The 22,134-nt window shown below is 38.4% G+C and overlaps 2 protein-coding genes across 2 annotated transcripts; one reads left to right on the plus strand and one right to left on the minus strand.

Annotated features, from left to right (window-relative positions):
• Positions 1-520: 520 nt before the first annotated feature.
• On the minus strand, positions 521-1,257 carry LOC129247776 (uterine plasmin/trypsin inhibitor). Its single transcript, XM_054887076.1, has 2 exons — positions 1,033-1,257; positions 521-960 (listed from the first exon to the last, which is right to left on the minus strand). Exons 1-2 carry the CDS (start codon positions 1,169-1,171, stop codon positions 638-640), a joined length of 462 nt encoding a protein of 153 aa, XP_054743051.1. The 5' UTR covers positions 1,172-1,257; the 3' UTR covers positions 521-637.
• An 18,561-nt stretch (positions 1,258-19,818) lies between these two features.
• On the plus strand, positions 19,819-20,513 carry LOC129248153 (kunitz-like toxin PcKuz3). The gene is made up of 2 exons (XM_054887598.1): positions 19,819-20,082; positions 20,272-20,513. Exons 1-2 carry the CDS (start codon positions 20,001-20,003, stop codon positions 20,442-20,444), a joined length of 255 nt encoding a protein of 84 aa, XP_054743573.1. The 5' UTR covers positions 19,819-20,000; the 3' UTR covers positions 20,445-20,513.
• The last annotated feature ends 1,621 nt before the right edge of the window (positions 20,514-22,134 follow it).

Below are 22,134 nucleotides of genomic sequence, written 5' to 3' on the forward strand. Positions count from 1 at the left end.
CAAACCTCTAAAAAAATGTCTTATAGTGCCTTAGTTGTAAAATGAGAATTTTATTGACGCAGTCTTCCAATTTTTTTCCTCTAGATAGATTACAGTGGAAGGAAGAGAGAGGCAGGATAAATACAATATGGATGGTAAGACAGGAAAATTGGGTTGAGGTCACTCTTCCGTAAATCTTTTGGATTTATTGAAGAATCTTAAAAGATCCGGAAGAGAAAGAATATGAACTTTATCCGTACTCAGTACATCGCACCCCAACGGCCTTATTCTGATTCTAGAAAACGCCGGGCAGCTATAGAGAAAATGGTTTCACGACAGGATAGACATTTTCTGATGCCAATGATTCCCATGGTAGCCATATGCTGATAAAAAGGCGTTGTTTCCTGTGATTACACCCATCAGTACTCTTAGGTGCTTCCTACTATGTTTTAGGTGAAGGATCGCTAGCTCGTGTAAGTTCGGTTTTGTGGAATAGCGCTTCCAATCTTTTTTCTTTCAATAAAAGAGAGACCACTTTGTAGTAGTTAAATATAGATATGTTTGCATTTTCGATTACAATTTTGGTATAAAAAAAGCTAATAGTTAAAAAATTATACTAAGCATAGGAAAAATATTCAGATTCATCTTTCCATTTGCTTCACTTGATTGGCTTCACTGCCTGTGGTCGCACTGGTGCTGCTATTGGTGCCTTTGTCGTTAACGAAATCGGTGCGATGGCGGCCGTCTTAGGGTTTACTGCCGCTGCCGGTGCTTTAGAGTTCGGACTGGCTGCATTCTGCCCCGTTGACTTTGGCACCAAGCAGGCATCTTCACAGGTCTTCAAGAAACCAAATTTATTATCATTGCCACGACAGCCGCCAAATTTGAATGGTTCGCAGGCGTTCGTTTGCGCGTTGTAGTAAAAACGGTCCAGATTCATGCGGCAAGGACCAGGTTCCTTAGGCTGTAGGCATTTCGGATCTGAAGCAGGCAAATTCTATTATTTCAAATTCATAAAATTTTATACGCTTTAAATTGAATTCCACCACTCACCTTGCACTCGCGCCACACCCGCTGGCCCAGCAGCTGGCTGACTTTGCGTTATCTTCTTTTGTTGTGGAGCGCTCGCCACTGCGCTAATCGCCACGATCAGGAGAAGGGCACGTAAACACGTTGCGAAATGAACCGCCATTCTGTTGTAGTGTCAATAACGGAATGAGCTCAGAATTATTTTGCTGCTCAGTCGCGAAGCTGTAGAGAAGTAGCCACTAGAGCAAATGTGTGGCGCGAAGGCGTTAATTGAAATGAAAATAGAAAAAATTTAAAGCTAAAAACTGTCATATTTATTTTTATGCGCTCATGGCCTCTCTAGCCTCCACGTACAGATGCATGTATGTATGTTTGTATGTCTGTTTATTTACTGCTTAATCAGCGAATTCTCTTTAGTTTTGGCATTTACGGCAAATAACCGTAATTAAAAGCTTATTTTAAATATCATCTGCACTCACAATAGAATTATTTAGTTGGCAGCCACAAAAAAAGGAGGTGGTACAAGAGCCAAACATTGGCTGTTTATTATACCTGTGCACATTACTGCACTGGGGACCGTAAACTGAGGTTTTAAAACGACAAAGCTTTGAGGAGCACAACGTGTCAGAAGAGGTCCCAGGCGATCAGTGTTAGGTCCACTACTATGGAATGTAATGCACGAATCCTAGAACTAAAGGATGCGCGTATGAAATCACAAATCGAAGAAATTGAGAGAATCGCCAACGAATCAATAAGAAGGATCAACGCACGCTTGACATCCATAATACTGGAATTAGCTGTGTTGTGTTGCGGATGTAGTTCTAAGCAGAAAAGCGGTAGAATTTTTGAGGGCAAAACTAACACTTTACAAGGCTCTCACCATCCCGACCCTATCGTATGGCGCCGAGACAGGGACGCTGACAACACCGGATAAGGCGTCACTTGGAGTGTTTGAGAGAAAGATTCTACGGACAATTTTTCATCTTTTGCGCATTAGCAACAGCGAGTATCGCAGGCTATGGAGCAATGAGCTGTATGAGATTTGCGATGACACCGGCTTCGTTGGCTGGGTCATGTCGTCCGAAAGGATGCAAACGCTCCGGCTCTGAAAGTATTCGATACGGTACCAGCTGGTGGTAGCAGAAGAAGAGGAACGTCGCACCTGCGTTGGAAAGATCAGGTGAAGAAGGGCTTGGCGATGTTGAGTTCTCGGATCGTAAGTATATCTAAAGCATGTCTTCTATCTATCACAATATGATCGATCTGATTTCGCGTTTTTGGATGAGGAGATATCCACGTAGCGAAATCGATCAGGTTCTGTCCGTTACCGGATGTTTCGTTGAAATGGCTGAATTTTCTGACTGTCAGACCGAAAATTCCCTCCTTGCCCACTCGGGTATTGAAGTAGCCCAGCACGATTTTTGTGTCGTGGCGGGGACAGTGCTCGTAGGAACGTTCCAGACGCTCATGGAAAAAATCTTTGGTCGCATCGTCCTCTTCTTCCGTCGAGGCGTGGGCACAAATGAGCGAGATGTTGAAAAATCTCGCTTTGATGCGGATTATTGCGAGACGTTCGTCCACCGGAGTGAACGACAGTACTTGGCTACTAACAGCAAATATGTGCTCCTTTACATGGCAGCTGTAGTCGACGTCGCAAGGTCCTATGTTTTGCTTGTTTTGCCCCGTCCATCGCACCTCTTGAATGGCAGTAATGTGAGCCTGTACTTTAACGAGGACATCAACCAGCCGGACAGAGACACCTTGTCCCATTAAGGGGCCGGACATTACAGATGCACGCCCTCAAATCATAATCCTTAGTTCGTTTGCAGGGGTCGTCATCAGTATAGGAAGTTCACATCCGAGGCTTTGTTTGTGTTTTCATTGGAAGGGATTTTTACGTGACTGATCCCAAACCCAGCGCATAACCAGCTATCCTGAGTTGCTTCGCGTTCTTACATTAGCTCGCTCTCGAACGGGTAATCGAAAGCTATCCAGAGAATACTTGGGCATGGGCCAGAAGCTGTGTGCTGCTTGGACCATTTGCAGAAGAATCGTTCTGACCACTCCCAAGTGAATGGCAATCAGTGACTTTCCCCACTTGCGTGGACTTCTATTTGATTATATACAAAATTATGCGCAAAATGAATTATCCAATTTTTGTTTTTAATAACTTTTTACTAACTCAAAAAAATATTTTGAGTGGTGCAAATCTCTTTTGGACCTTAACAATTTTTTCTGTTGAGCGGGAAAAGTTGATATCCGTCAAGTGGCTTCCGCTAGCTTTGATGCACATTTGTGCCCGTTATATCGCATTTTCCAAGTCTTTCCGCAATTACTGCCGAATATTTTCTTTAAAGGCCATGAGTGTCTAAGGCGTAGTGGCGTAAATTCGCGACTTCAAGTAGTCCCAAAGAAACAACCGACTGTCGTGGGAATGTCGTCGTTTAACACGGCCCTGTTGCGTTCGCCAGTCTCCTACGGAACTTGGCAGAAAAGTTAACACTGTTATGAATTAGGCTACTGTTTCTAATTCATTATAAATGTATTGGTTGTGAAATCCGATTAACAAAACAAAAAGTTTCATGCATGACAATTCCTATGACAATTCACTTCAAACGTGCGCTGGGTTTTTAAAACTCAGTTTCGCCGGAACTAAGACACTTTTTTAGTTGGTGTTTATATTTTCAAATTTTTTGTTTGCTTATTTATGTTGTTTATTTATTTATGTTTTTTCCAGTTACAAATAATTTCTCTATTTACCATAGATTTTTTTAATTTGAAACCATCCGCGCTGTTATGAACTAAAAGTGCGATGAGGTCGCTAAGTGCCAATTACTACCAACTAACATAGAAAAAGAAAAAGAAAAAAATAACTATTATGAATAAAAAAATAATGAAAAACTATTATGAATTAATGAAAATTGTGTATGTATGTATGTATGTTTAATAACTAAATTGAATTAGTGACATTTTAAATTGGATTGACCAAAGTGTAGCTCTTAAAGCGCCATAAATATAGAATCTGCATATTTTATATATGGAAGTCCATGATGTGTCAAGTCTACAGTGCAGCATGTAACTGTTCGGACAACTCAGTTGCACAATTTATATTTTTATTTTATTCCCATAGCACTACTAAAGGCTCCATGTTCCAACTCGGAACTCGAAGACTAGAAATTGATGACGACGGCAAGAGCACCACGGGACTGTAATATTTTTGCACTGTGATCGAGATAAATACTGGCATATACACTCATACATATTTTTGGTATATTTCATGTAAACCCAATAACCTCTCAGAGAAAAAGGCGTTATATGACTCAAAATATTCGCTCAACCAAGTATTTTTGAGTGCAATATGGCCTTTTCGAAAATTTTTATGTGGCAGCCCTAGGTGATAGATGCCTACAATAACCAAAAGCAAATAATTATTTAACAATATACGACAATTATATGTAATTTACCTACTCGAAATAATTGAAATGTTCTAATTCAAGTAATGCAAGACCTCATTAAGTCACAACAATAACCGAAAAACATCAATAGAATGCTGCTAGTTTGGCTACTGCATAAATTTAAAATCAGATTCCAAATATTAAAACAATAATTACTAATACAACAATTAGTGTGTGTTCCCTTGTTAGTCGGTGTGCCTATTCATAGTAAATTTCAGAAAAGTGCACAATTTTTGGGTAGCATCAAATGCCCTTCCAGCAAATGCCAAACTAATGAGTTGATTTTGTTTTTTCCATGTCAATCAGCTGATAAAGATACCAGTATTAGAAAATAGAACATATACTACTGTGGGCAAAAAGTAAGGTGATTATTTGCCAAACTTCGCGGGATTAAAATTTCGCTCTAGTTATTTTTTTCATGAGTTGGCAGCACTGTTAATAACATCTGGGCCAACTTTCATGTGAATGTCATTATCAGTAATATATTTACGCTTGTGCTTACTAAACGACCAAGAGTGCATTTTTCGATTTTTACAATGTCTGATTTGATTGAGCAGAGAAGTGCCATCAAATTTTGTTTGCGGAATGAAATTTCGGCTACGGAAACGTTTAGCATGTTGCAGAAGGCATTTGGTGATTCGACCATGTCGCAGAAAAATGTTTATACCTAAGTGGTACAAAGACTTCAAAGAGGGTCGAGAACGTGTTGATGACTTGGAGCGCTCCGGACGACCATCGCCATCAGCAGATGACCAACACGTCAATAAAGTGAAGGAGTTAGTGCTCAAAAATTGTCGGTTGACTGTTAAAGACTTTACTGATATGATCGGAAAGACCATTTGGGCCTACGAAAAGTCAAATCCCGTTTGGTACCGAAAACTCTCAATTTCTTGGAAAAAAGTCGTCGCATTGATGTGTGTGCAACAATGCTTTCAGACTATCAGGACAAGCTCAAATGCATCATTACGGGAGATGAGACTTACATTTATGCTTACGACCCTGAAACAACCGACCAATCAAGCGAATATCGTGCTAAAGGCGAGGCCAGACCGAAAAGAGCACGTCAAAGTCGTTCAAAAATAAAGGTCATGATGACAGTATTTTTCGATTTTCGTGGTGTGGTGCACTATGAATTCCTTCCTCCTGGTCAAACTGTTAATAAGGAATATTATTTGAGCGTTATGCTTCGTTTACGTGAAGCAATTCGTCTAAAAAGGCCAGAATTATGGGCCATCAACTCTTGGTTTTTGCATCACGATAATGCACCGTCTCACACTGTACTCGTTCTTTGTGACCATTTCGCCAAAAATTCCACGCATATCGTTCCGCAACCACCGTATTCGCCTGATTTGGCTCCGTGTGACTTCTGGCTATTCCCAAAACTCAAGAGACCACTCCGGGGAACGCGTTTCGAGTCGATTGAGGAGATAAAAGCTGAATCGAAGAAGGTGCTGATGGCTATACCGGAAATTGACTATTTGGCATGTTTCGGGGATTGGAAAAATCGTTGGCATAAGTGTATTTCATCGAGAGGGGATTATTTTGAAGGGAATGAAATTGATTTACAAGAATAAATAAAGATTTTTCATTTTGCAACCAAATTCACCTTACTTTTTGCCCACAGTAGTACATACGTGTTTGGAGTTTCTTTCCATATAATTTGTAGTTAGAAAATGCTTAAGGATAGAACTCTTGAGTAATTCTACTCCATTCTACTGCCGCCATTTTTGGTAATGGGCGACTAGTCATTGTTTGTTTTGTTAACGCTATCCATTAAAAGATTAATGGTGATAACTTAAAAGTATTTGAGTCACTATATTTTCCAGAAGTTATATTAAAAAAAAAAAACTTCAATAGTGTTGAGTAAGCATAACTAAACATTCACATAAGCACAAATTTCATGAATTCACATATCATTAAGATGTCTCAAAAGTGAAAAAATTTGAAATTGAAATTTGAAAAGGTCGAGTCAAGGAGCACCAGGAGATTTGGTGGCTCCTAAAACACTCAGGCTAAAAAGCCCATTGCATTTAAAGCTCTTGAAAAAGGGTAGATAGTCATGGAGGAAGGAGAAAATTATCAGAGAAAGAGATAGAAAATAATAGAGACAGAGAGAGAGATAGTTAGTCCTGTGCGAATTTTCCGTATTCTTTGGCAAATTTGTAAATATCCTCCAGTTTTAGAGAACGAATATTACTCATTCTCACGACATCGGAACACAAAACTCTAGCCGTGCTCTAGCAAAGGCAGGACACTCACAGATAAAGTACTCAGTGCTATCCGCCTCCTCCAAGCACGACAGGCTCATCGGGTCCTCAATGGTTCCAATGGTGGTTATATGCTGACCCCATGGGTTGTGTCCTGTAACAATACCGACCATCAACCGAACGTCTTTCGTTCCAAGTTTTAGTAGAGAGTTTGACAGTTTTCGGTTCGAACTTGTCACAAAACACTTTGCAGTTCTGCAGCGTTCTAGACCGGACCTTCGCTCTTTATGTAGATTACCTACATAATCGCTTATCCAATTCATGGTTCCTGCTGAACTGATTCCGATTATTGGCTCTGGCCCTTGGCATCGGCAATTTCGTTTCCTTGAACACCGGAGAGTCCTGGAACCCATATAAGTACTAGCCTGTTTTGTCTTGCGACCGAAGTAAGCTTCTTCTTACATTCTTGAACAATCTTTGAGGTTTGCTTCGCGTTCTTCAGGGCCTTCAGTGCAGCCTAGCTGTCACTGAAACTCCAATCTGTTTTCCGCTCCATCCTCTCCCGATTATCCATTCGACTACTTTCAGGATGGCAAAAACTTCCATTTGGAAAACAGTTGCCATTTCCCCCATGGCATAGTAATACTTATTACTATTGGTTAAGTACCATCCGGCTCCAGACCCTATTTCATTCTTGAACCCATCGGTAAAGAAAATATCCGTCAAAACTCCCTGAATGCATTTTGAATTGCATTTCAAATTTCCTTCCAAATGAAACTGTGGATATCAGGTCAACTTTAGGTGCCAAAAACAGGGTATACTGCTCAGATAGCAACTTAAAGATTTCTGTGTGTCCCGAAGTTCTATCTTCGTGCCAGAAACCATATTTATGAAGTCTACACATTGCTTTTATTGCTTCCTGTTTTATCTTAAGATCCAAGGGTAGCAAATTAAGCATAGCATTTAGGGCATCACCAGAGGTTGTACTCATGGCACCCGTAATGCATAAACATACACTTCTTTACAGCCTGTATAGCTCCCGGATTGTGGACTTAACCATGCTCCGTCGCCACCAGACCACAGAGGCGTAAGTGTTGATTGGTCTGATCAGTGCTGTGTATATCCATAGGGCCACAGCAGGTTTCAGACCCCAGGTTTTACCAAAGACTCTGCGGCATTGCTGAAAAATCCTTAATGCGCGATTCACCTTCAGTGAAATGTGTGTCTCCCAAGTCAGCTTCTTATCCAAGATTACTCCTAGATATTTAAATTCATCGGAAAGACCAAGTCCAAGGAGCCCATAGTTTAAGGAAAAGTTCCAGTGGTATCACAGTGAATCAACGGCTGTTCTAAGTGTGCCATTACAACAAGCACCCTACCTACCTACCTATCTAACCTAACCGCTCTACCTATCTATGTATAGGGTTTTTCAGTAAGAGCGCTTCAACTTTTGAACTTTTTTGAATAAAACACAAACGGTTTGACTTTTTAACTATTTTTTTTTTATTATCGAGTTTGAACATATACATTTAAGTATTAAATTTGATTTCTTTTGCATGACCACCGCGTGCACGTTTTACGAAGTCCAATCGTTGAACCCAATTTTCGACCACTCTTTTGCATAAATCGGTCGAAATTCCAGCAATTTCGCGTTCAATATTGGCTCTGAGCTCACAAACTGTAGACCAATGACTTCAATAACCCCAAAACGGGACGGCTTGTTAAATGGACCGTAAAATGGCCGTAATGCTCTTAAAGTAGCAGCAACAGAACGATTAATAGGTCTATGTATAAGTTCGTGCGGTTTTACAACAGATGGCGTAACTTGATTATTATTCCATCGATCCACATTTCCAAACATTCATTGGAGAGCTACTGTCGTAAGGCACAAACGTCAGTATAAGTTTTTTATTTGAAGCGTAAACAACAATATTTTTACCACACTTGAAAATGTCGAATTTCGTGCCAAATAATGTGTTTTTGCGGGGAATTCTTTAGTATGAAGAAAAAAGCAGCCGAAAGTCATCGTATCTTGGTGGAAGTTTATGGTGAGCATGCTCTAGCTGAGCGAACGTGCCAGAAGTGGTTTGCACGCTTTAAAAGTGGTGATTTTGGCCGCGCCGCCAAAGTTCATGGATACCGAATTGGAGGAATTGCTCGATCAAGATCCGGCTCAAACGCAAGAAGAGGTTGCAAAAACTTTGGGAGTTGATCAATCAACCATTTCCAAACATTTAAAAGCCATGGGAATGATCCGAAATTCAAATTTCGAAAAAAACCGCACGAACTTATTCATAGTCCTATTATTTTCATAAAAAATTTGCACGATTTGCAATCGTTGCTCAAGTGTGTAGCGTGACAAGCGAAAAATAAAAAATATTGCGTCGTTCGCCCTCCCTATCGGAAAAAAGTTGAAGCGCACCTATTGAATAACCCTATATAAGTACTTACCCATAATCCTCTAATCATAGCGATGCATGGGTACCTCCGTAGACGAGGCTGAAACTTTCTTATCTAAAAAAAATCAACCAATTTGCAGACAAAGTGATCATTTTACGACTGGTACTATTCTAGCCAATGATGAACTGGTATTATTCTAGTATATTAAATACCAGTATCTGAACTAGAACGTTTCCATACTTGTACTAGTCTTGCTTTTCCCTGCAGGGTCAGCACTGGTTGGCCCCAGATGCCATTCACAAGATTTACACTCCCGCACATTTATTGTTAGTGTTGTTATTATTATTGCAGTTGCGGTGTGAAGGCAAGGCAAGGTGCTTTGTTTGGAATTCGAATAGGCTTGCCGTGGATTTACTCCCACAAATCGAGCACAGTGCAATTGCAAATTGATTGTTATGAGTAAAATGTTGATAAGTTAGTAAATGTAGAAATTTCTGTTTAATTAGCAACTATATTTAACTATTTAAATTAATTTTAAGTAAATCTCTCTCACAAATACCCAATGTAATTACACCTGCCAGTGTATGAGTGTGTGTGTGTGTGAGGGCTTACTTCAGGTGATTATACGAATAGTGAAATAGTTATGCCAGAATATATCTAAGCAGATATTTAAAATATATTTAAGTAAATGTATTATATTGCATTTGAGTGTATGTATGTGTGTGTGTGTGTGATGGGTGATTTTAGAAAGTGCATAATAAATTCTTAATGTGGGCATTTATTTGCGAATACTCATTCACTTCCCATTCACGTTAACTTCGAAGATAAATAGCTCTGCTTTCAGCTGCTTACGATTGTAGGCACGTCCGTGTGCATAAAAAATGCATATGTATGTGTTTCAAATAGCTGCTGTTTAAGTTTATTTAATAACTGCATTAGATCAGTTTTAAGTGGTTTCTATAATTTATTGTTTAGACGGCAGTTAAGGCTGGAATCTAATTTATGAAATCCGCACTTGTCATTTCGGATTGGCTAAAAAAGTATAAAATGCACCTCGCATTTGCTAACACAAACGAATGCAAAGTGTGTGAGCAGTTTGTAAAATGAAATTTAAAAAAATGTGCTGTCGTATTATTTATTCTAAATAGCTTTAGATACATTTATTTTACCATAGTTCTCTTGTAGTTTTAATATTTGTGACTAAATCAATATTTGTAAATGAATCAACCAATAGACCAATATTCGGCCGCCGTAGCCGAATGGTTTGGTGCGTGATTACCATTCGGAATTCACAGAGAGGTCGTTGGTTCGAATATCGGTGAAAGCAAAATTAATGAAACATTTTTCTAATAGCGGTCGCCTCTCGGCAGGCAATGGCAAACCTCCGAGTGTATTTCTGCCATGAAAAAGCTCCTCATAAAAATATCTGCCGTTCGGAGTCGGCTTGAAACTGTAGATCCCTCCATTTGTGGAACAACATCAAGACGCACACCACAAATAGGAGGAGGAGCTCGGCCAAACACCTAACAGAAGTGTAAGCGCCAATTATTTATTTTATTTTTTCTTTTTTAGTAGACCAAAAATGATTTAAAAAAACAAAAAAAAAATCTAAAATCAACCCATGTATCAAAAATGCTATATGGATAGCTAAATCTTTATTTTAAAAATAAAAATAAACAAAAATAACTTTTTCTGTTCAAATAATTTTATTTTATTCAAAGTGGAGCCCTTCGGATTCGATACAACGATTTGCGTACCTTAAAAGCACATATTTAAGAAAAATTTATATCGTAAGAAAAAATAATATGAAGGGCATTCCGCCTCCTTCGGAATATTGGTGGCACAAAATTAATCACCCCATCGGAAGATTTTTAGTTTTTGCAAATAAAGTCGTACGTCAATCATACTTGACACTTGAGAACCAGACAGCTGCAGCATACGAGGTGTATTCAAAAAGTATCGCGAATTTTGAATTTTCGCAGGCTATGTATATTCGAATTTCAATTTTTTTGTGCCGATATGTTGGTGCTCATGTCTCTCACTCATACCGACTCTCTCTCACTCTGACATTTTGAATGTTCAGTTAGTTGTTGACAGCTGGTTTGGTTGCACGTGTTTCGGCTCGTCTTCGATTTTTACCTATTCAAAAATATAGATCAAAGAACCTGTATCAAATTTTGTGTGAAAAACGAAATTAAGTGCGCGGATGCATTCCGAATGTTGACTGTGTCATACGGAGAAGCTACTTTGGACCAAAGCAACGTTTATCGGTGGTACAAAATGTTCTCAGAAGGCCGAGAAGATGTGAACGGCGACATATCGATTGGCCACCAATGGTGATTTTTCAATGATTTGGGCATGAGGCGGGTCGCCGCAAAATTCGTACCAACTCTGCTCAATTTCGACCAAAAGCAGCATCGCATGAACATTGCTAATGAGATGTTGGTATCTGAACTCTGACCGCGACGACCAAAATTTACTCCAGAGGGTCATAACTGGTGACAAATCGTGGGTTTATGGTTATGACGTGGAAACCAAAGCTCAAACATCTCAATGGAAGCTGCCGCACGAACCAAAACCGAAAAAAGCACGCCAAGTTCGGTCGAATGTAAAAGTTTTGCTTACCGTTTTCTTCGAGTGCAGAATCGTAGTGGATCATGAGTTCTTGCCACAGGGTAAAACGGTCAATAAGGAATATTTCCTGCAAGTTACGCGCATAGCAATCCGCCAGAAACGCCTGGATTTGTGGAAGAACAAAAATTGGCTCTTGCATCACGATACCACCCCTATTCACACATCGTTGCTTGTGCACGACTTTTTGGCCAAAAAAAAAAATACACTAATGATGCCACAGCCAGCCCCCTGTGACTTTTTCTTGTTCCCGAAAATGAAGAGGCCCATGAAAGGACGAAGCTACGCTACGACTGACGAGATAAAGGCTGCATCGAAGGAGGAGCTGAAGATAAAAAAAATGATTTTTTGAAGTGCTTCGAAGATTAGAAAAAACGTTGGCACAAGTGCATAATATCTCATGGGAATTACTTTGAAGTGGACAAAATAGCTATTAATGAGTAAATAAATAATTTTTGAAAAAACACAAAATTCGCGATACTTTTTGAACACACCTCGTACATTGGGTTGGGGAATATGTTCATAGAGTTTATTTTATTTAAATAAAACACAATAATTATATCAATCAGTTAATCAATTATATATTTGACGCTGCTGTTTACAACCTCTTGCCACCTCTCGACCAATTTGTTGATGCCGTTCCGTCAAAAATCGCCTGGCCTGGTGTCAAAGAAGTTTTTGTGCCAGTTTTTAAGAACCTCTTTATTATCGAAGGTAACGGTCTCCATGTGGTTTGAGAGGGAGCGAAAAAGATGGTAGTCGATCGGGGTAAGGTCCGGAGAATACGGCGGAATGCCGAAAGACCTCCCATTCGAATTTTTTGAGTGCGGCTTTGACGACTTGTACAATATGGAGCCTGGCGTTGTCGTGAGGGAGTATGGTTTGACTACGTCGATCAGGTATTTTCAGTCCAAATAGCCTCATTCACGCGGAGTAGCTGGGCAATGCAGAGCTTCTTGTTGACCGTGGCATTCTTTTCGAGCATTTTCCAGTGCACCATTCCCTCAATGTCCTACCAAAAACATATCATGATCTTCTTTGGATGACGATTCGGCGTATCTCCTGGAGCCATCCACTCCTTTCTTTGCTTCATATTGATGTATAGAACCTTTACTCATCTCCCGTTAAGATTCGGTAGAAAAAGCTCTGTTTATGACCGCGTGTTGCTCGATGGAGGGCGAGACGCCGGGAAGCAATTTGAAAGCGACTTTCTTTGTTCTTTTCGTTGAGCTCATAAGGCATCCAGGCTCCCGGGCTCCCAATTTTTCGGTAGATCTCATTGAATGTAGGTGATTGAGAACCGTTTAATGATCACAGTTCATTTTTTCCACCAATTCATGACTGATTTGGCGACCGTTCTCCTTCAAAAGTGATCTGAGATGTTCTTCATCGAATTCAGAAGGTCTTTCCTTTGCCGGACATGTCATCGACGTCAAAACCATCATTTTTGTCCTTGCGAACCATTTTCGTGCTGTAGACTCAGCTATGCCACCTTCTCCATATACCTTACCACACCATTGACCTCGATGAAAAGCAAGGAAGACCAGGTGTCGAAAATGTTGAGCTTTGCCTCCTGGATAATCCATTTCTAAGCCTCAAAACTAATAAAAAGTTAAATAACTCAAAAATACAACTGGCATAGTTTTGTAGAGTAGAAAGAGTTCTATCGAATGAGCCAAACGAAAATAATAAAAACGAGTAAAATAAAAGAAAATTTGAAATGCTTGTGAACTTATTCACCGATCAATATTTACAGCGAGTAATGAGTCAAATTTCGTGTTATCCGCACAGCATTTGCCAAAAATCTTATGCATCATGCACGCGAAGTAGTAAAAATGGGAATGTTAAGCTAGAATAGGTTCCTACAAATCTTATGGTTTCAGATGTTCTAACTAAAAATCTGTCTTAAGAGCAACATTGCCATTTATTTTCTTTTTCTTTCAGAATTCTTTCGATTTCAAATGTACCCATTATTTTATAAATATTCGGGTTGAAGCACTGTAAAGGCCATCCGAATATAATACAATATGATTTTTGATGATGATTTACCTATTTTTCTGCTGTTACAAATTACACAGGGCAACAAAAAAAAAAAATCTGCGGCAATAATTTTGTTAATGGTTTTCATTAGCACTTGTATTATATATATTGAGTATGAAATTACATATTTTGAATTGACTCTGGTTCTTGAGATAAACGCAAAATTAAAAATTACTAAAAAAATTTAAAGTTCCCTCCTACAGTTGCACTAATTTGATTAAACCTAACTACGGTTTCGTTATCTGTTTGCATATTTAGGTACAACACTTTCACTTATTTGCTGTTAGACTCAGAAATTATCAGTTAGTGTCATTTTTCAGTTTTAAAGAAATTGTTGTCTCGAAAATATGAGTTCTTCACGAAAACCTTGTGTTAACGATTGCAACAGTTTTTGTTATATATGTGGCAAATTTTGTACGCAAAAGCAAAGAAAACAGATCACAGAGTTTGTGAAATCAACCTGAAAGAATAAATATTGGGTGCCCAATATTGTGTGTAAGTCTTGTGTAGAATCTTTGCGATACTGGAGCCAAGGAGGACGTAAAGGGCTTCAATTCGGAGTACCGATGATGTGGAATGAGCCAACGAATCATTTTAATGACTGTTATTTCTGTGCAGTAAAAGTGAAAGGTACAAACCGTTTTAAGAAACGGAATTGGGTTTATCCTAATATTAAATCAGTTAGACCCCCAGTATTGCACAGTGACAATTTACCAATTCCTGTGTTTACAGGACCATCTTCTGCTAACTGTAATGACATTGAAATGTTAGAGAATTCTGACAATCAAACAAGCAGCAGTGAAAGCGAGTTCGAAGAAAGTAGTTGTATGAAACAAGGATTTTCGCAAGCAGAGCTTAGCGACTTGGTTCATGATTTAAATTTATCAAAAAAATCTGCCGAAATTCTTGCTTCAAGACTAAAAGAAAAACAATGTCTTCAACCTGGCGTTACCATCACATTCTTTAGGACCAGAGAGCAAGAACTTCTTTCTTTCTTTCAAGAAGAATACAAGCTTGTATTTTGTAACAATGTTTCTGGTCTGTTAAATTGTATGGGGCATCCTGAATATAATCCTGAACATTGGTGACTTTTTATAGATAGCTCAAAAAGAAGTCTGAAATGTGTATTGCTGCGGTTCCAATTGGTCATTCAACGAAACTAAAAGAAGAATACCAAAATATTAAAATTGTTTTAGAAAAGATTTCATACGCACAACATCAATGGTCAGTATGTGTGGACTTAAAGATGGTGAATTTTTTATTAGGTCAGCAAGGTGGGTATACTAAATACCCCTGTTTCCTATGTCTATGGGATAGTCGCGCAAAAAAAGAACATTGGACTAGAAAGGTTTGGCCTTTGAGAGAAAATATGGAAGTAGGAAAAGCAAATGTGGTTCATGAACCACTGATAAGCCGAGAAAATATTCTTCTTCCACCACTTCACATCAAGCTTGGGCTAATGAAACAGTTTATCAAAGCCCTCGATAAGACAGGTGACTGTTTTAAATATGTGTGTCAAAAATTTCCGTCTTTAAATATGGAAAAATTAAAAGCAGATGCCTTTGATGGGCCGCAGATCCGTACTCTTATAAAAGACATTGAATTTATAAACCATATGTCACAAATTAAATCTAAAGCATGGCTAAGCTTTGTCTTAGTAGTCAAAAATTTTTTGGGGAATCATAAGGCACCAGATTACCAAAAACTAGTTGATGAAATGCTTCGAAATTTCTGCAGTTTAGGAGCTAATATGAGCATTAAATTGCATTTCCTTCATAGCCCTTTGGACAAATTCCCGAAAAACTTTGGCGATTATAGTGAGGAACAGGGAGAACGGTTCCACCAGGATATAAAAATAATGGAAGAAAGGTACCAAGGTCGATGGGACTGCCACATGATGGCAGACTACTGCTGGACCTTATTAAGGGATTGTCCTAAGCAAAACCATAACAGAAAAGCCAGCAGAAAAACTTTTTTGTAATGTTTTTAAATTATTTAAGTTAACTGCAAACATATATTTTTGTATTTGTATACTTTTTAATGAAATATATTAATAAAAATATTTTTTTAGTGCATATTGGTATTTTAATACTGTTTTTTTTTTCAGTGAAATAGATAATAGTCTTTATCTCAAAAACTAGAGTCAATTTGAGAAATCTAAAATTTTTCTAGTATTCAGCACACTAGTCTCACACAGAATTGACTTAAGCCAACCCTGCCGCAAAATGACTGTTCCCCAGTGTTATTAGTGGTTATAATAAAACTTTGAAGTAAGAAGCTGCGCTTAATTTTCGGCTCTGTTATACTCAACAGCAGCCATTCAATTACTTGAGACGACAAGCAGAAGTTGAGTCAAATACAAAAAAGGGGAAAATAAAAGGTTGGAACTATGGTTGCCAATTAAAAAATATAATGCACGGGCTTCACGTATTAGGGTCACTAAAGGCTAATGAGAATGTCATTTCACAAGAGCAGATAAGAGTAAACGTCGAAAAATCAATGAATTTGCCTGAAATACAAAAAAAAACAGTTTTAAAAGAAGACTGCATACACTCGTAGATTATCAATATTTCCATACACAGTTAACTTAAATTGTTGTATTTTTACTATAAACAAAGTAATACCATAATAATAAAATTTTATATTCCCTTTTATACTAGTTTTTCATATTTTTATAGTGAAACTTGAAGCAAAATTAGTGGGAGTTAGTGGTGCGACTTGCTTCAGTGCTTTGTGGATTTTAAGCTCTTTGATTAGCGCTTATGCAAATTTCAAGCTTATCGCTTACGCTGACTAAGCGTGCAAATATAAACATATTACAAAAACAACAACTTTTGAAAAATGCTTTAATCGATCTGAAATGTATTTGACACAGCCAGAGTGACCAAATTAGAAGATTACTACTCCTTTTAGTGGAGTAAATGTGGTTCGGTTAAAAGCACGACTCGATTTAATACAAGGTGGCGCAAAACTAATCACTCTATCAGAAGTCAATCATGTTTGACACTTGTAAACTGGACAGCTGCAGTATGCAAACAAGGAATGGTCATTTAGTAAAAAAAGTATTCAAAAACTAAATTGAATGATTAATTTTGCGCCACCTTGTATAATTTAATTTTAGCTAAATATCTTAGGTCCCTGCAACCAGGTACGTAACCATTGGTTTCAGGGTACATAGCAATAACTGGGAACGAAATGGTATGAATGGAAATGGAACGAATTGAAACAGGGCGAACTCCCCAGAGCCATTTTGTGACTTAGGAAAGGGTAACTTATCCTCTCTAAAATTTAAATTAAAATTTTGAAAAAGGCGAGCGAAGAAGCACCGAGAGATGGAGAGGTAGTCTAGGAAGAAAGGAGAAAAAGAACAGAGAGAAAGAGATAGGATAGAATAGAGAAAGACAGACCAAAAGCCAGTTATGACTGCCGTGAGTCTCCATTCGTCCCGCCGTTTCATGTTTTTTAATGTGGACGTTTGCTTGAAGCAATAGGTGGGCCGTAACTAATCCGCGATTTACAATCAGCGATTCGAAGGTATTTTGAGGAAATTCTTGATATTCTTGATTGCACGCAGTGGTGGGTATACTGCGTCTGCAAGAACGTTATTCATGGCAGATCCGCCTCTTGTCAGTTCATCTGCTTTTTCATTACCTTCAATGTTCTGACGTCACGGGACCCAGATTAAGGTTACTTTATGGTTTTCAGTCAAGGCGGTAAGACTACTCCTACTTTTTTCCACTGGTTTAGAGGTTATAGTAACTAAATCCAGTGCCTGGATTGTCGACAGAATATCCATATTGCCCTCAAACAAGAAGTCTCCGATTAGTAGTCATACAAGTTTCCCTAATTGCCAGTACTTCCGCCTGGAAGACACTGCAAGAATTAAGAAGACGCACAGATTTTTTCAATTCTAAGTCTATGAGAGTATATATCAGCTCGAACTCCACAATCTATTTTTGAGCCATCCGTGTAGACTGTAGTGTCGAAGTTATTTAGTAAAAATCGCTTACTCCATTCCTGCCGAGATGAAAAGGGAGTGGCAAAATTCCTATTGAATGTCATCGCTTGGATGGTGTAATCAGTCTTCCCGGAATGAACGGAGTTTGTGGCAATAATAGACTGGCATGACAATACGTTTTTCTCTCCAGCGCCCCGCTTAATTTAACCTAAATGCACTCATAGTTGTCATCTTCTTGATGTGCAGATCTATCGGAATAACGTGTACCAGTGCACTAAGAGCCTCCCTAGGACATGATCTGACCGTAGTTACACAGGCTAATCTTTATTTCTGCATTTGATATTGTAATCTCTCCCCTCAAGCTTTCAACCAAATAACCGATCCATACGACCCTATCTTCTTCCAAGCATACTTTTTCAGTGATATCGAGCAATTTCCGATTTCTTTGCCCGTTCTCCAATGTTGTCTTTCTAGCTGAGTTTGAAATCCGACATTACTCCAAAGTACTTCAGTACTTGGGTAAAATTGGAAGACTTTGCCCATTAGTTAGTGGAAGGGTAAAATTTCTTACCTTTTATCTGGTGGTAAAAAGCATAAGTTTTGTTGTACGCGGGCTTAAACTTAGGCCACGGCCTGTAATTTATTGGCCAATCTTTATAATTTTTGTGTAGAACCATTCATAACGTTTATTTTTTTAAAATAATCCCAAAATATTGGTCGCAACTGCGCCGTAATTCTACCATCCGTAAACACATGTTTTGAATGACTCGCTAGAGGACTTCGATCGGTATCTCCTGAATAACTTTAGAAATGTTGGCTTCCAATGCCTCAATCGAGGCTGGTTTATTCACAAAGCATATAGTCTTTACATATTCGCCACACGATCTTGGTGACCAATCCAGTGACCCGCGACGAAATATAAATTGCTCACCGAAACGACAGCAAACGAAGCAGTAAATCCATTGTTTCATGGGCTGTATGGCAAGTAGTGACGTCTTGTTGGACCAAAGCGTCGTCTGTGGAGATCACTTCAATTTCCGTCATCAAAAAGTCGTTTATCATGGCGCGATAGCGTTCGCCATTCACTGTTACATTGGCGCCAAGCCTCGTCTTTGAAGAAATATAGGCCGATGATTCCTTCAGCCCAAAGGCCACACCAAAGGGCTATTTTCAATGGATGTAATAGCATTCCTTGAATGGCTTCGAGTTGCTCTTCAGCACAATTAAGGAAATTTTGCTTTTTGACGTAACCATGAAGCCAAAAATGGGCCTCATCGCTGAACAAAATTGTGATCCCAAAATCCGGATCTTCGGTGAGTTTTTCAAGAGCCGAACGACTGAAATTATGACGCTTTGGAAGATCGGGCGGCTTCAAATCTTGGACTAACTGTATTTTATAAATACTTTCGAACCAAGATCTTTACGTAAAATCGCCCAAGTAGTGCCGTTAGATAGGCCAAGCTGTTGAGATCCGAATCGAATAATCGAGTCTTCGGCAAAACTCTCATTTACAGCCGCAATACTCTATTCACTTCGGACTGTATGTAGTTTAGTCGGTCGAGTATCAACGAGTGATGTAAAGTTATTCTCAATTTTGCCGATGATTTGCCGAATAGTGCGTTCGGTAGGACGGTTATAAACACCACAAGTTGCCTGAGCGCGCGATGAAAACTTTTCACAGAGCGTCGTTAATTGAGGCGTAAGCCTTTCTATAATGAAATGTCAATGAATACTAAAAAAAAATTCCGTATTCAGTTTGACAGTACTCAGCCTAAACCTATTGCGAAAAGTACCTCCAACCTAATCACCATTTACAATTTTGGTGGAGTTGTTCCTAAACCGACACATTTTTCATGTTAAAAACCTATTTTCTTTCTCTTTCTTCTCTTTCTGATGTCCATTTGTTTGTTAAATTCATTGGCTTTGCTTTAACACTTTTTTATTGTTATGGTTTTGGATTTTGTTTGTACTTCTGTCACTGCCTTTTCACGTCATCGATAGCGTCTGCGTTTGCGCGAAGGCCGCCGAGCGCTCCAATGCCTACAAAATGAGTGCTCGTACACCTGTTATGTTGATGAGACACAACAACTTAGAATCAACGCCATCCAATGCGAGTTCTCCGCGCCTGCACAGCCAGAGCTAAGGTAGCGAGTGCTTCAAGACATCACTGACACAGTAGCGTTAGACAGCTGACAGCAGGTGTGCCAAGTTAAGTGTTTCAAGTGTGCTAATATTTCTCTTTGTTTGATTTATTGATAAAGCAATTGAATATTTTCATTTTGTTACTCAAGTATTGTTGTAATGCAGCTGGTACGCGTAATCGGTATCGTGTTTTTGGTGTTATTTTGTGCTCTGCTATCTGTTGGTGCCATCAATCGCAGAGGTATGTATGAACACACACAAATACATACGTATATATGAATGTTGTTTACATATGTAAATAAGAGTACTGCAAAAGCTTGCTCACAGTGTTTTTTTTTTGTGTTTCATTTTTGTTTTACTCATTTGCATACCCACTTACTTTGACTTTTTTAATTTGATTTTGCTTTTCCATTTACTTTGTTTTACGTAGTAAAACTTTGCTTGCAAGCACCTCAGAGCGGTCGTTGTTTTGGCTATGTGCCCAGCTTTGCCTACAATCCGATCGCGCGCAAATGTGAAGAATTCATCTATGGTGGGTGTGGTGGAAATGATAATCGCTTCGAGACGAAAAGGGAATGTGAATTTAGCTGTCGTGATATTTAATGGGGCTACAACGCTGGAAGTGAGAGAGGCGTTCGAAAATTCATTACTATGCATTGTTTTTGTAATTAAGAAGTGTAATATAAAATAATATTGAATAAAAATTTAAAAAAATATTAAAAAATTTCTTTAAAAAACATTAATTTCATCAAAATATTTTTTCAATCAAAAAAGAAGTTGTCTGTAAAGTCGGTTTACTGACGATAGTTTAACGCGACAACGTCATAAGAAAATATTGATGGAATGGTTGCAATTTTCAAAACAAAATTTTAATTTTATTTGTTTGATAGATATTTTATATGGATATAGAGGAGGAGGTAAATATAATTGCAATGGAATAGGTCAAGTTACATTTACACAAACGTGAAAAATGACGAAACACTTATCAAATTCATGAAAGTTATCTTCAATTTCGATTGTGCATTAGACGTTAATAAGTCAACAACACTAAGAGGCAACATCATCGATTTCCCTTTTTCAAAACACTTTACACTCGAAACACTCCTTTTCATTTCCTACTTTTTCTATCATCGTCCTATTCTCAACAGAGAAATGGTTCATTACCATGCACACAGGAAGAAGGCATATGCAAATACAAGTATGTGAATTTATATACCTACATATGCGCATATACATACATATATATGCTCACTCAAGTAGGACAGAACCAGATGTCGAACGTTGCCGAACGCGGGGGCCGATTGTGCTCTTTGTCGTTCGTTCCGCGCTCTCGCTTGCAGTTCAAGCACATTAGCTTACATTTGCTTGCGTACGGAATAGATTCGTATATTTGATATGTCCATATGCTTTGTATGCATCTTTACATATAGATTTGTTCTTTTTGAAAATTGCGCGAAATTATATATGTATATGCATGTTTAAATACATACATATATTAGTATAATAATAATAATTATAGAACCCCAAAAAGCCCCCATAAAACGAAAATCTAAGAAAAAATCGAAAAACAATATATCTATAAAAAATAGTTAATACAAAAAAAATTAATTATTTCATAATTGGTTGTTATTCCCTGACCAATTATGAAGAGAAACTGAGTTATCCGGTTAAAATATATTCATTTTCCAGGTTTTTACATGAAATCTACGAAAAAGTATTTTTTTCCCATGCAAAATACATGGGATATTTCAAAGCCCCGGCGGCACCATTAAATATGGTCTGATTAAAAAAAAAAAAAATACGGGTCTTTTTCTTTTTCATTCTTTACTATTTTGGGGGGCGGCAGCATACAAATTTTTTTTGGACCACCCTAATACATATATACGCTCACTTAAGTAGGAGAGAGCAAGATGTCGAACGTTGCCGTTCGTTTGCTTTATTCGTTCCGCGCTTTCGCTTGCAGTTCATTCAAGGTAACGGCAATGAGCAAGGTAACGACAAATGAGCAAGGTAACACTAATGAGCAAGGTAACGACACATTTTTTCGTGCGTGCAGCCTGTTAAATCGAATTATAAGACGTTATCACGTCAAAAATTTGCATCCATGAAAAAATTAGCTTTACTCAGAAATTTTTACAACCATCCTTAGGTGGGATTGAGGTGATTTTGATGTAGCACCGCCGTGTTGTTGGATATATCGAAGTTGCCGAGCTCTGACCACTGAAAACCCCTACTTTCAACGCTCTATACCTTTATACCGGTAAGGTATACCCTGTCAGAAATCAAATAGATG

This window comes from Anastrepha obliqua, chromosome 5, assembly GCF_027943255.1.
Source record: "Anastrepha obliqua isolate idAnaObli1 chromosome 5, idAnaObli1_1.0, whole genome shotgun sequence".
NCBI classification, from domain to species: Eukaryota; Metazoa; Arthropoda; class Insecta; order Diptera; family Tephritidae; genus Anastrepha; species Anastrepha obliqua.

Coding starts and splice junctions, on each gene's coding strand:
- LOC129247776 (XM_054887076.1), bottom strand. CDS start 1,171: ATGGCGGTTCATTTCGCAACGTGTTTACGTGCCCTTCTCCTGATCGTG. Junction 961..1,032: donor GGGTGTGGCGCGAGTGCAAG/GTGAGTGGTGGA, acceptor TGCCTGCTTCAG/ATCCGAAATGCCTACAGCCT.
- LOC129248153 (XM_054887598.1), top strand. CDS start 20,001: ATGCAGCTGGTACGCGTAATCGGTATCGTGTTTTTGGTGTTATTTTGT. Junction 20,083..20,271: donor TGGTGCCATCAATCGCAGAG/GTATGTATGAAC, acceptor TGTTTTACGTAG/TAAAACTTTGCTTGCAAGCA.